Genomic DNA, 14,191 nt, shown 5'->3' on the forward strand with positions numbered 1-14,191 from the left:
ACTACCAGTGCTAACTTCGTACATCTCCCAGATGATTCCCCCTGAACATAATCTTGGTGATGAGCTAGTCTTGGAGATGCATATATTTTTTATTTAACTAGACAAGTCAGTTAAGAACAAATTCTTATTTACAATTACGGCCTACACCGGCCAAACTCGGGAGACGCTGGGCCAATTGCGCGCCGTCCTATGGGACTCCCAATCACGACCAGTTGTGAAACAGCCTGGATTCAAACCAGGGTGTCTGTAGTGACGCCTCAAGCACTGAGATGCATTGCCTTGGACAGCACCACAGATATTACACCACACTTCGATTTGATATCTTTATTGACTTTAGCAGACAAACAAATACTTGTGAATATGGACACATCACAGAACCAGACAAAGTCCCAGACATGGACCCTCAAATACTCAAAAAGTTATATATTGCACTAGAGGTCGACCAATTATGATTTTTCAACGCCGATACCGATTAATTTTTGTAATAATGACAATTACAACAATACTGAATGAACACTTATTTAACTTAATATAATACATCAATAAAAATCTATTTAGCCTCAAGTAAATAATGAAACATGTTAAATTTGGTTTAAATAATGCAAAAACAAAGTGTTGGAGAAGAAAGTAAAAGTGCAATATGTGCTATGTAAGAAAGCTAACGTTTCAGTTCCTTGCTCAGAACATGAGAACATATGAAAGCTGGTGGTTCCTTTTAACATGAGTCTTCAATATTCCCAGGTAAGAAGAATTAGGTTGTAGTTATTATAGGAATTATAGGATTATTTCCCTCTATACCATTTGTATTTCATTCATCTTTGACTATTGGGATGTTCTTATAGGCACTTTAGTATTGCCAGTGTAACAGTATAGCTTCTGTCCCTCTAGTTAGTGCGCGCTAACCAGCTAGCCATTTCACTTCGGTCACACCAGCCTCATCTCGGGAGTTGATAGGCTTGAAATCATAAACAGCGCAATGCTTGACGCACAACGATGATCTGCTGGCAAAACGCACGAAAGTGCTGTTTGAATGAATGTTTATGTGCCTGCTTCTGCCTACCACCGCTCAGTCAGATACTTGTGTGCTCAGTCAGATTATATGCAACACAGGACACACTAGATAATATCATCAACCATGTGTAGTTAACTAGTGATTATGATTGATTGTTTTTTATAAGATAAGTTTAATGCTAGCTAGCAACTTACCTTGGTTTACTGCATTCGCGTAACAGGCAGTCTCCTTGTGGAGTGCAACGAGAGAGAGGCAGGTCGTTATTGTGTTGGACTCGTTAACTATAAGGTTGCAAGATTGGATCCCCCGAGCTGACAAGGTGAAAATCTGTCATTCTGCCCTGAACAAGGCAGTTAACCCACCATTCCTAGGCCGTCATTGAAAATAAGAATGTGTTCTTAACTGACTTGCCTAGTTAAATAAAAAGGTATATAAAATAAAAAATAAAATACCGATTTCCGATTGTTATGAAAACTTGAAATCGGCCCTAATTAATCGGCCATTCTGATTAACTGGTCGACCTCTACATTGCACCATTGAGAGCATCCTGACTGGCTGCATCACAGCTCGGAATGGCAAGTGCTTGGCATCCGACCCCAAGGTGCTACAAAGGGGAGTGCGTACGGCGCTACAAAGGGGAGTGCGTACATCACTGGAGCCGAACTCCGTGCCATCCAGGTCCTCTCTACCAAGCGGTGCCAGAGGAAAGCCAAAAATGGTCAAAGACTCCAGCCACTCAAGTCATAGGCTGTTCTGCACAGCAAGTCTGAGACCAAAAGGCTCCTGAACAGCTTCTACCCCCATGCCATAAGATTGCTGAGCAGTTAATTAAATGGCTACCTGGAATATTTGCATTGACCCCCTTTGTTGTACTGACATTCTTGTACTGGCTCCAATGCACACTCACTGCACTCTACTAATAATAATCTTAGACCACCAAGCCACTCGGGAGCCTTGCCAAATAAATTCATTAGGCCCTAATCTAAGGATTTCACGACTAGGGATACAGAAATGCATCTGTTGGTCACAGATTACTTTAAAAAATTAAAAAGTAGGGCGTGGATCAGAAAACCGGTAAGTGTCTGGTATGACCACCATTTGCCTCACACAGAGCAACACATATCCTTCACATAAAGTTGATCAGGCTGTTGATTGTGGCCTGTGGAATGTTGTCCCACTCCTCTTGAATGGCTATGCGAAGTTGCTGGATATTGGAAGGAACTGGAACACACTGTCGTACACGTCGATCCAGAGCTTCCCAAACAGGCTCAATGGGTGACATGTCTGTTGAGTATGCAGGCCATGGAAGAACTGGGACATTTTCAGCTTGCAGGAATTGTGTACAGATCCTTGTGACATGGGGCAGTGCATTATCATGATGAAACATGAGGTGATGGTGGCAGATGAATAGCATGACAATGGTCCTCAGGATCTTGTCACAGTATCTCATATTCATATTGCCATCGATAAAATGCAATTGTGTTCGTTGTCCATATACCTGCCCATACAATAACCCCACCGCCACCTGGGGCACTCTGTTCACAACGTTGACGTCAGCAACCTGCTCGCCCACAACGCCATATATGCTGTCTGCCATCTGCCCAATACAGCTGAAACCGGGAATCTTCCTTGAAGATCACACTTTTCCAGCATGCCAGTGGCCATCAAAGGTAAGCATTTGCCCACTGAAGTAGGTTACGCTACCGAACTGCAGTCAGGTCAAGACCTTGGTGAGGACAACGAGCATGCAGATGAGCTTTCCTGAGACAGTTTCTGAAAATGTTATCAGCTGTCCGGGTGGCGGATCTCAGACGATGCCACAAGTGAAGAAGTCGGATGTGGAGGTCATGGGCAGGCGTGGTTACACGTGGTGTGCGGTTGTGAGGCCGGTTGGACCTACTGTCAAATTCTCTAAAACGACATTGACGTGGCTTATGGTAGAGAAATTCATATTCAATTCTCTGGCAGCAGCTCTGGTGGACTTTCCTGCAGTCAGCATGCCAACTGTACACTCTCTCAAAACCTGAGACATCTGTGGCATTGTGTTTTGTGACAAAACTGCACATTTTAGAGTGGCCTTTAATTGTGCCCAGCACAAAGTGCACCTGTGTAATGACCATGCTGTTTAATCAACTTCTTGATAATCCATCCCCCTGACAGGTGTGGTCTATCTTGGCAAAGGAGAAATGCTCACTAACAGGGATGTAAACAAATTTGTGGTCAAAATCGGAGATAAATAAGCATTTAGTGCTTAAGGAACATTTCTGGGATTTTTTATTTCAGTTTATGAAACATGTGACCAACACTTAACATGTTCCGTTTATATTTTTGTTCAGTATAGATATCAATACAGATAACAATATTATCATAATCTTAGACTAGGATGAGGTAGAGTTATTATAACAGTGTATAAATATATGGCTGAAGTTAAAGTCACAACTGGCAATAGAATGGAGGATTGTATATGTTGAGGAATTTGAATCTCCCAGTTTTTAAAGAATCAAACTATACTGTAATTTATTGCAGGTTATTCTTTCAGCTACACATGGTGTGTGGATCGCTTAACTTGATGGAGAAAACTTATTGTTAGCTAAAGTTATGAAATTCTCTCCTCAATTAAGCAGAATCGAAATCATCTTCTCAAGAAGCAGAATCGCAATGACTTAACTTCTGCTAAAAGTTGTAACCATCAGACTTCTGGCTAAATTAGGTGTCTAGCCAAGTTAGCATGCTAGCTGAGACCCGAATACCCTTAACACACACAAGACCTGCCTTTTCCCGCAACAGACCGCCCTTTCTTTTCAAGGATTGGCTACCGATATGTCAATCACCATGATCTCGTACCCTTGTCGCTCATTGGGCTGTCAATCAATTCTAACATAAGAATGTGATTGGTTCATGACGATTCCACTCAAAAGATGGGAGTTTTCGCTAGCTATAACTTTCCCCAGTGCTAACTTCGAACAGGCCGCTACCACAGCCAGGGAAAAGCAATGTGCAGGACTAAAACCTCATCAACAAAAACGAACTTTATGCATGACAACATGAGCATGTCATATAGTCGTGTAGTTTTGCTGATAAATAATTAGTTGACACTTTAGTTAGCTAAATACTAACCAACTTGTTAGCTAGAAAGCTAAAATATGCACTCGAGTGCGAGCGAGAAGACAGACCACAACAGTTCTGTCAACTAACGTTAATTGCCCACTCATATTTCATGGCCGACAGGGCAACGATAGAAACGTACACACTAACTGTAACGACTTTCAATACTTCTATGTCACATTTCCATCGGAATTACGCGTCGATTGTACATTTTGACAATGATATACTGTTTACAAACTCACCGTTGCGCCCCTCTCTCTCTCCCTCTCCTCTTCTCTAGTCTTGGAATTTGACACTCCCCTCCTCATTGAATCATCGCGAGGTTCTACGTCGAGGTCTTCGTAGTCAATTTTACTCAAATAATAAAAAACAGTGTACGGAATTTACTTTTTAAAAATACAGTAGACGAGGCCTATTTCAAAGCTTTTTATGTATTTTTTATTTTACATACGCCTACATGAATTATTTTAAGATGTAGTAGGGGGTGCATACAAAATGGTATAATATTTTTTCCCAGGGGCAACATATTCTATTCTATTCACCCTGTGTAGCAGATGTTTGAAGTGGGGTGTCATAAGCCTACCATATTTCTGACTAAACACAACACTGAATTTCATACTCACATTGCTCATACTTACAACAAAAAAACAGGCACCTTTGTTTTTGCAGCTGTTTTGGTTACCTCAATAACCTGTTTCTGGAATGTGGCGATGAAATGCATGAAGTTTGTCTATATAGAATAATAGATACTGTCTGTTTCTGGGAAAGGGAATGTGCACAGTGTAAAGCTTTGTTTGCAATCAATCTAAAGTTGTTAAAGCTATAATAGAAGCTGGTCGATTTATTAGCAGTCCGGTTCTAAATTCATAGTTTAGAACCGTTCACATGAAGCAGGTATTCAATTCAAGATGCAACATAAGAAACTGGTTAAACAGTACACTGTACACTACCAGTACACTGTACTCTCTCCCCAAGGACACCACCCAGCAATGAGTGTTGCTCATAATTATTGCTAACATAAAATTTTCAGCTCATTTGCTTTGTTTGCCAACTGTGTTGTTCCAATTTTCTGTATCCTGACTGAGCCAGGAGTCTGTGGACAAGAAAACCATGTCTTCATCCCAAATGGCACCCTATCTCCTATATAGGGCACTACTTTTAACTAGAGCACTATTGGCCCTGGTCAAAAGTTGGGAAAAAAAGGGAAAAGGGTGCCTTTCGAACTCAGACTATGTAATGAATTATGTATCCAGTCCCTAAGATCACAGTTTGCATAACAACCACTGGCCTGGCCTGCCTCCAACCTTGGGCATGTGGAGCCACATAACTAGAATGATTCCAGAACTAGAATGACCCCAGTTTATTATATTGCTATGTGTAGAAGGAGCACTGTTGTGAGGGATTGTTACAACATTATAGATCATCTCTGGTGAGGGCAGTTACAACAATGCACTGTCACATTTAAAATGTCACATTTTCTCCTATCGTTTTTAATTTCATTTTCTCTTAAAAAAAATATTTCTGTTTTACATTTCCAAGCCTGATTGATATACAGTGGGGAGAACAAGTATTTGATACACTGCCAATTTTGCAGGTTTTCCTACTTACAAAGCATGTAGAGGTCTGTAATTTTTATCATAGGTACACTTCAACTGTGAGAGACGGAATCTAAAACAAAATTCCAGAAAGTCACATTCCAGAAAGTCACATTGTATGAAAGTCACATTGTATCATTGTTAAGTAATTAATTTGCATTTTATTGGAAGCCAGATCATCTGATGCAGCACTCCATCACTCTCCTTGGTCAAATAGCCCTTACACAGCCTGAAGGTGTGTTGGGTCATTGTCCTGTTGAAAAACAAATGATAGTCCCACTAAGCACAAACCAGATGGGATGGTGTATCGCTGCAGAATGCTGTGGTAGCCATGCTGGTTAAGTGTGCCTTGAATTCTAAATAAATCACTGACAGTGTCACCAGCAAAGCACCCCAACACCATCACACCTCCTCCTCCATGCTTTACTGTGGGAACCACACATGCAGAGATCATCCGTTCACCTACTCTGCGTCTCACAAAGACATGGCGGTTGGAACCAAAAATCTGAAATTTGGACTCATCAGACCAAAGGACAGATTTCAACCGGTCTAATGTCCATTGCTTATGTTTCTTGGCCCTAGCAAGTATCTTCTTATTATTTGTGTCTTTAGTAGTGGTTTCTTTACAGCAATTCGACCATGAAGACCTGATTCACGCAGTCTCCTCTGAACAGTTGATGTAGAAATGTGTCTGTTACTTGAACTCTGTGAAGCACATTTCTGAGGCTGGTAACTCTCATGAACTTATCCTCTGCAGCAGAGGTAACACTGGGTCTTCCTTTCCTGTGGCGGTCCTCATGAGAGCCAGTTTCATCATAGCGCTTGATGGTTTTTGTGACTGCGTTTGAAGAAATGTTCAAGATTGACTGACCTTCATGTCTTAAAGTAATGATGGACTGTCGTTTGATCTGTTCTTGACATAATATGGACTTGGTCTTTTAGCAAATAGGGCTATCTTCTGTATACCACCCCTACTTTGTCACAACACAACTGCATTAAGGAAAGAAATTCCACAAATTAACTTTTAACAAGGCACACCAGGTGATTAACTCATAAAGAGAAAGCCAAGAGTGTGCAAAGCTGTCATCAAGGCAAAGGGTGGCTACTTTGAAGAAACTCAAATACAACATATAATTTGATTTGTTTAACATGTTTTTGGTTATTACATGATTCCTTGTGTTTTTTCATAGTTCTGATGTCTTCACTATTATTCTACAATGTAGAAAATAGATTTAAAAATAAGAAAAACCCTGAAAAGTGTCCAAACATTTGATTCTTGCTGTAGTAGAAATGTGCATTGTATTGAACATTTACAGTAGCACTAATGTGAAGAAAATCCAGACATTGAACAGATGTGAGTGAATGATAACTACTGTATTGTCCTGTTTTTAAGGAAGGTAGTGTGAGAGAGTGCTGAGAGGGGGCCTTCTTCCTCTCTGTGTTGCTTTAGTTTCCTTCCAGAAATTCTCCCCCTTTTTTTCTGGTTTCCACTAGCTTCTATAGCCACCATGTCAGATTCCAAAGCCACAAAGTCAAAATTAGAAAGATGCATGATATTTTTGGTCTTAATTTATGGTTAGGCATAAGGTTAGCAGTGTGGTTAAGGTTAGGATTAAGGTCAAAGTAAAAATAATAATGTAAGATGATCAATTGTAGAAATGGGCAGGGTTTATGAATTTCTGGCTATAGAAGCTAGTGACAAACCTTTTTTCTCTCGCTGGGAAACAAACGTCCTGTCTTGTGTCGGGATATGGGGCCAAAATATAGCATTGGAAATATCGAGAGACAATACCGAAGTAACTCAACAAAGGATTATTATTGAGTGGTACTTTTGAACCTGCTCTTATGTCATCAAAGGGGAAGCAGCCAATTAAAACAAAGGCGGGATTTGAAATTTGTCAAATTGCTTTGTTTTTACACAGTGACGATAAATTTAAAAATTAGAGTGGCAGCCACTGTAAATACAGATAAACAGTGAAATATATGTTGTTTACAACAATTCAACTGTCACGTCTTCAGTGGTGCCACACCAACAATGGCATACAAGAGTACACTGTATTATCCTGTAAATAGGATGTTATTTTGGCACAAGATGTATACAATCATTTTGAGTAGAGTATATACTTCTCAAGATGTTGTTAAACCAATCTTTCTTTCTTGTCATATTTTCCCAATAACACATCACTGAAGCTTATTAACACGTTTTTCAATGATCTCCTACTATTGAAGCAAATACAGATTTATTCAATGCCTTTAGAAAGTATTCACACCCCTTGACATTTTCCACATTCTGTTGTGTTACAGCCTGAATTTTAAATAGATTCAATTGAGATGTTGTGTCACTGGACAACACAAAATACCCCATAATGTCAAAATTGAATTGTTTTTAGACATGTTTACAAATTAATTAAAAATATAAAGCTGAAATGTCTTGAGTCAATAAGTATTCAACCCCTTTGTTATGACAAGCCTAAATAAGTTCAGGAGTAAAAATTGCATAGACTCATTCTGTGTGCAATAATAGTGTTTAACATGATTTTAGAATGACTACCTCATCTCTGTACCCCACACATACAATTATCTGTAAGGTCCCTCAGTCAAGCAGTGCATTTCAAACACAGATTCAATCACAAAGACCAGGGAGGTTTTCCAATGCCTCGCAAAGAAGGGCACCTATTGAAAGATACAAAATTACATTTTTAAAAAAGCTGACATTGAGCACAGTGAAGTAATTAATTACACTTTGGATGGTGTATCAATACACGCAGTCACAAATATACAGGCGTCCTTCTTAACTCAGTTGCAATGTGGAAGGAAACCGGTCAGGGATTTTACCATGAGGCCAATGGTGACTTTAAAACAGTTACAGAGTTTAATGGCTGGGATTAGAGAAAAATCTTCCTAGAGGATGGATTAACAACATACTAACATAAATGACAGAGAGAAAAGGAAGCTTGTACAAAATCCAAATACTTCAAAACATGTATCCTGTTTGCAATAAGGAACTAAAGTAAGACTGCAAAAAAAATGGCAAAGAAATGTCCTGAATATAAATCGTTATGTTTGGGGCAAATCCAACACAACACATCACCGAGTACCGCTCTCTATATTTTCATGCATAGTGGTGACTGCATCATGTTGTGTATGCTTGTCATTGGCAAAGACTAGGAAGTTTTTTTATGATTAAAATAAACTAAATAAAGTTAAGCACAGGCAAAATCCTAGAAGAAAACCTAGTTCATTCTGCTTTCCAACAGACACTGGGAGATTAACCTTTCAGCAGGACAATAACCTAAAACACAAGGCCAAATATACACTGGAGTTGCTTAACAAGATAACATTGAATGTCCCTGAGTGGCCTAGTTACCATTTGTACTTAAATTGGCTTGAAAATCTATGGGAAGACTTGAAAATGGTCGTTTAGCAACTTGACAGAGCTCATAAAATATATTAAAAGAATAATGTGCAAATATTGTACAATCCAGGTGTGCAAAGTTCTTAGAGCGTTACCCAGAAAGACTCACAGCTGTAATCACTGCCAAATTTGATTCTAACATGTATTAACTCAGGGGTGTGAATACTTATGTATATGAGACATGTATTTTTATTATCAATAAATTAGCAAACATTTCTAAAAACATGTTTTCACTTTGTGATTATGGGTTATTGCGTAGATGGGTGAGAATCTTTTTTTTTTTTTTTTTACAAATTTGGATTTCAGGCTAACACAACAAAATGTGGAATAAGTCAAAGGGTATGAATACTTTCTGAAGGCACTGTTGCAGACTAAAGACTCCTGCTGGACAAATTCAAAATTGCATGTGATGAAACCGCATGCACATGATAAGTTGTTGCCAATATCCCCTAGGAGTTTTTGGTGTCTAAACTAAAATAACATAAAAACAACAGCAAGGCGGTACATAGTATAAGGGAAGGCATTTACTTATTTTTTTCATTATATAACAGAAAAATGCACTTTGTAGGTTTACATTGGTGTCTAAGAGAACCAAATTACCTATCAATGTTATGCATGTACACACCTGGCAAACAAGCAAACAGAAACAAACACATTAAACAACTGTCAAAAATGTGTCACTTGAGTTTCACTACAAACTAAAGTACATTGGTCAAAGCTTCTATAGTTTATATATTTTAAATACAATTTTTAAAAAACATCCAAATTCATGCCACAATGACAATTTCTACAATTACTGAAAGCTTTTGCCTAAAATAAACAATTTTTAAAAATACCTTTATATGGTTTGCTGGTTACATTGTTTATGGTCACATTTAAATCTGTGGTGCACAAAGTTTTGGACCAAAAAAAAGCACCATGGAAAATCCTGATGTAAAAATGATAAAATAAAAGTTTACCTAGGTTCTATAGAAAAAATATCTATAGTTGGCTGTACATCAGCATACTTCAACTAAAATAAGCCAACATACACATTTTGAATGGAAAAGGTACAGTGTATAGCTAACACAAATAGCAAATCACATTTTGACACATATATTTGACCGGCTGGCATACCCATATATTTAGTCCAGGATGCAGCGTTGGGGTCAATACAGAATTTCTGAATTGAAATTCGCCACACGAATTGAAATTCGAATTCGCCACACTCGACTGGAAGAAGAATTTGAATTAAAGTAGAATTAAATTAAAAACCAATTCAAACTTAGATATGAAACATCAAGTTTCATTCCTTTGACAAATATTTTGCCAGAAGCATCTGCCACCTCTTACTGAAGAATACAGTTACCATTTCAAATATTTGCTTTATTATAACTCAGATGTTTGTATTTTTGTCATGAGATGTTCTGAGTGGTTGAGCTAATGCATTCTGGAAAACATTTTTATTTTATCTAATAACATGTAAGTGAATTTGAATTATTATAGACAACCAAATGATCTTACAATATTCCAAACCACTGTAATTATAATAAACTCTTTGAAGGATAATGAGTTTTAAATATAGTATTGGTAACCATACATGTCAAAATAAACATGTGCAGAATGATGTATGCAAAAAACAATCATTTTGAATTTCAATTAATTGAATTATACTTAATGTAATTCAAATTCTGCTTCCTGTGGGGTGTGGCCAATTCAAATTCAAAAATGGAATTAAACACCAATTCGCAACTTAATTCAGAATTGACCCCAATCCTGCCAGGAAGTGCTATATGATACAGATGATTTTGTATAAGTCACATATCTGTTAATCAACATTATGTAACAACATTACCCGGCACACTGATCTCTATAATATATTAGTGATTTTAATTGTAATCTACAATTTTTTATTATTTTGTAACATGAAGAGTGATTATACTCAGTTATTATGAAATGCAACATTGAATGAAATGCAATTCCATATTTTACACTGTGTTTTTTGGGATTGCAAGGCTGATTCTGCAGACCCACTGACGGAGAGGGAAGCACTGAGAAAAAGCAAATCACTCAAATTTTACACACACAACCACATAAGAACTAAGTACTTCCTCTTCTCACTGTGACCTTTTGGACTGCCTACAACACCTCATACTATCTAGAATCAACATCATTCCTCATTACGGAGAAATGTTGTCAGAATATATGCATCATAAACTGCATATATGCATCATAAACATAAATAGGTGACATAGGTGCGTGCAACTGAGCTAATTTGAGCTAAGCACAGATTTCCAGTCTGAATACGATTGATAGTGATTAAACATCCTGTCACCTCTAGTCCCACCCCCTGTAAGTTCAGTCTCTCAGCAGTAAGTACTCTTTGACTGACTCTGGTAAAGGTAGCTCTTTGACTGCAGTGGGGAGGAACCTCACCCCCAGGCTCTGTCTGACAGCACACCGTGACAGCGCGCGTAGCGTCGGTGCTTCAGCCACCATACTGGTCAGCTTGGCCAGGAGCTGGGGATCCTTACTGAGCTCCCTGGGTAAGGTGCCATCTGCCCGGCGGATCTCAAACCTCCCCGCTGCCTTATACAGGAGCTCCAGACACTCCTCCTCCTGCTCTGCCCCCAGGCCCCTGGCAAGTAGGGCCACCAGGCGAGAGATGGGTGTCTGGCCTTTTAGGTTAGTAACATGGACCTGGCCTCCGTATTCTAACAGAACCCTCACACTCTCTAGGTTGCCTTTCATGGCGGCCCAGCTTAACGGAGTGTCATTGTTGTAGTCCCGTGCGTTGGGGCAGGCACTGCTCTCCAGCAGAGCCCTGACGCACTCAGGGTTGTCCTTGAAGGCCGCCCAGTGTAGCGGGGTGTCCTTGTTGCCGTCCAACGCATTGGGCTGGGCCCCGTACTCTAGGAGGAGTTCCACACAGCCCTCGTCCTTCTCTGCTGCGTAGTGCAGCGCTGTGCGGTTGTAGCCATCCAGGGCATTCACCTGAGAAGACAGGTAGGGGATTCACAGAATACAATAAAACTTTGTTAGTCCATTTGAGAAAGGGAGAGAGAGCATGGTATATTTTACAATTGGAGGCATTACATAGTAACAAATAGCAGCTATTATAGACCTAAGTTCAAAGATAAGAGATACACTATTATTTTCTGAGATTCAGGTGACGGGGATTCAAGTGGGAGTAATCAAGAGCAGGTTAGATGTATCGATGCCTGCAGCATGTACAGTATAAAAACAAAAAATATATATTTCCTCAGGATGTTAAACTTTTTTTTTTAACATTACAACATAACACCACAGGCTAAGCAAGTAGCTAAATATTTTCAAACAAAGTTAAAGTTGGATGAGTGAGAGTTAAAACCATGCCACCATACATACCTCTGCTCCTTTCTCCAACAACAACTCGACACAGTCGGCATCCGCCACCATACAGGCACAATGCAAGGGCTTCAGAGTGCCGTGCATACGGTTCACGTCAGCTCCCTGAAGGTAGACATGCAATTGTCATTTTCAACAGTATGCAAAATATGAATAGATACCGATACCAGACACAACAAGTCATATTCAACTGAATAACATCAGGCACTCAAAATTGTGGCATAATTAAAAGATAGCTATGAAACTACAAAACAATTGACACAATTAAAAACGTGCAGAGAGAATGTGAGGTTGAGGGAGTTATTTTACCACAAAGAAGTCAACTCTGGGACACAACAAATTAGATAAGTACAGTGGTGTTCGTGTTAACATTTCATCTCTACAGTTCAAAGATAAGCCAACCAGCCAACCTACCCTTCGAATAAGATCCTCCACATTGTCGTGTGGGAAAGAGCGTATGGCAGCAATGGTGCGGATGAGCCGCTCGGACAGGGAATATTTACTTTGAATAGATTGCATGATGTACCACATAGTAGAGCTCATGTGGAGCTGAGGAACATTGCACCCAGGCTGGGGTGCACTGACGCCACACCACACGGTCTACAACACCTGGCTGGCCAAGTTGGAGTTAAAGATCTGAAAGAAAACACAGTGTTGGTATTATTATGGTAAAGAATTACAGGTGTTCACTTTGGAGAGACATGCTTGTTTTTAGCTAGGTCTACTATATATTCTAGGATATCAATTACGTGCATGGGTATGGCAATCCCCCTCTGGTGAATTTGTAAATGTAACGTTATTTGTGCATCAAATAATAACAACTCTTTTGACACCCGCCCACACAAACTGAATGGCTCTGTACAAGACAGCTATCATTTCCCAACCTAGCAAAAGTGTTTTTAGTTTTACCTGTGCATCATTTGGCAAAAAGTAGAAACTTTGCAATTTAGCTTGTTAGGTAACGTTAGCTAGCTAGCCTGTTAACCAGCTGTTGCAACACGTCAACTAGCAGCTAATGCTGGCTACTTAATGGCCAACTACCAGTTAGCTAACTTACTTGCATTAGCTAAGTTACCGATATATAAACAATAAAGCTAAGCTATCTAGCAAAATTCTTATCCATAATTGCAGTTGCTAACCAAAACACAATTTAGCTTAACTAAATGTCGCGACCTCAATCAGCAGTAACGCTAGCTAGCGTGCTAATCGGCTCGCTGTTTTCCACTCCAAATGACAGTTCGCGCTAGCAGAGATGACCATATACATTTTATTGATCGTTTAGAATGTGTAAAATATTTCCATAGCTTGTTTTAAAATTCAAGTTGCATCGTTGGTAATCTCGATATTTTGGGCCCTTACATACCGTTTATGGTCCACAGTTTCAAGGAATGCGCTGTCCAAGCTTGACAAAAACATGGAAACGGCAACGTCATATCATTTGCTGCGAAAACATGCGACTGAGCTACGCCCATAAAATATCAGCTGTGGGAAAAGTACCCAATTGTCATACGAGACTAAAGTAAAAGTAAAGATAGTTTAACATAAATTGACTCAAACAAAAGTGAAAGTCACCCAGTAAAATACTACTTGAGTAGAAGTCTAAAAGTATTTGGTTTGAAATATATTTCAGTATCGAGAGTAAAAGTAATTGTTAAAATATACTTTAGTAAAAGTATAAATCATTTAAAAATCCTTATA

At 39.1% G+C, this 14,191-nt stretch overlaps 2 protein-coding genes across 5 annotated transcripts in view; both read right to left on the reverse strand.

Annotated features, from left to right (window-relative positions):
- Window positions 1-4,424, reverse strand: part of atf7a (activating transcription factor 7a) — a 53,896-nt gene extending 49,472 nt beyond the window's left edge. For all 4 annotated transcript variants that reach the window (XM_065005533.1, XM_029622826.2, XM_029622824.2 and 1 more), the window contains exon 1: window positions 4,360-4,424. The gene's annotated coding sequence lies outside the window, so the exon portion shown is untranslated. The remainder of the gene's footprint in view (window positions 1-4,359) is intronic.
- A 5,207-nt stretch (window positions 4,425-9,631) lies between these two features.
- On the reverse strand, window positions 9,632-13,965 carry asb8 (ankyrin repeat and SOCS box containing 8). Its single transcript, XM_029622823.2, has 4 exons — window positions 13,857-13,965; window positions 12,908-13,129; window positions 12,494-12,598; window positions 9,632-12,100 (listed from the first exon to the last, which is right to left on the reverse strand). The coding sequence occupies exons 2-4, from the start codon at window positions 13,034-13,036 to the stop codon at window positions 11,465-11,467; spliced, it is 870 nt and encodes a 289-aa protein (XP_029478683.1). The 5' UTR covers window positions 13,037-13,129; window positions 13,857-13,965; the 3' UTR covers window positions 9,632-11,464.
- Between the last annotated feature and the right edge of the window lie 226 nt (window positions 13,966-14,191).

The sequence above is a fragment of the Oncorhynchus nerka genome, linkage group LG20 (genome assembly GCF_034236695.1).
Source record: "Oncorhynchus nerka isolate Pitt River linkage group LG20, Oner_Uvic_2.0, whole genome shotgun sequence".
Taxonomy (NCBI): Eukaryota; Metazoa; Chordata; class Actinopteri; order Salmoniformes; family Salmonidae; genus Oncorhynchus; species Oncorhynchus nerka.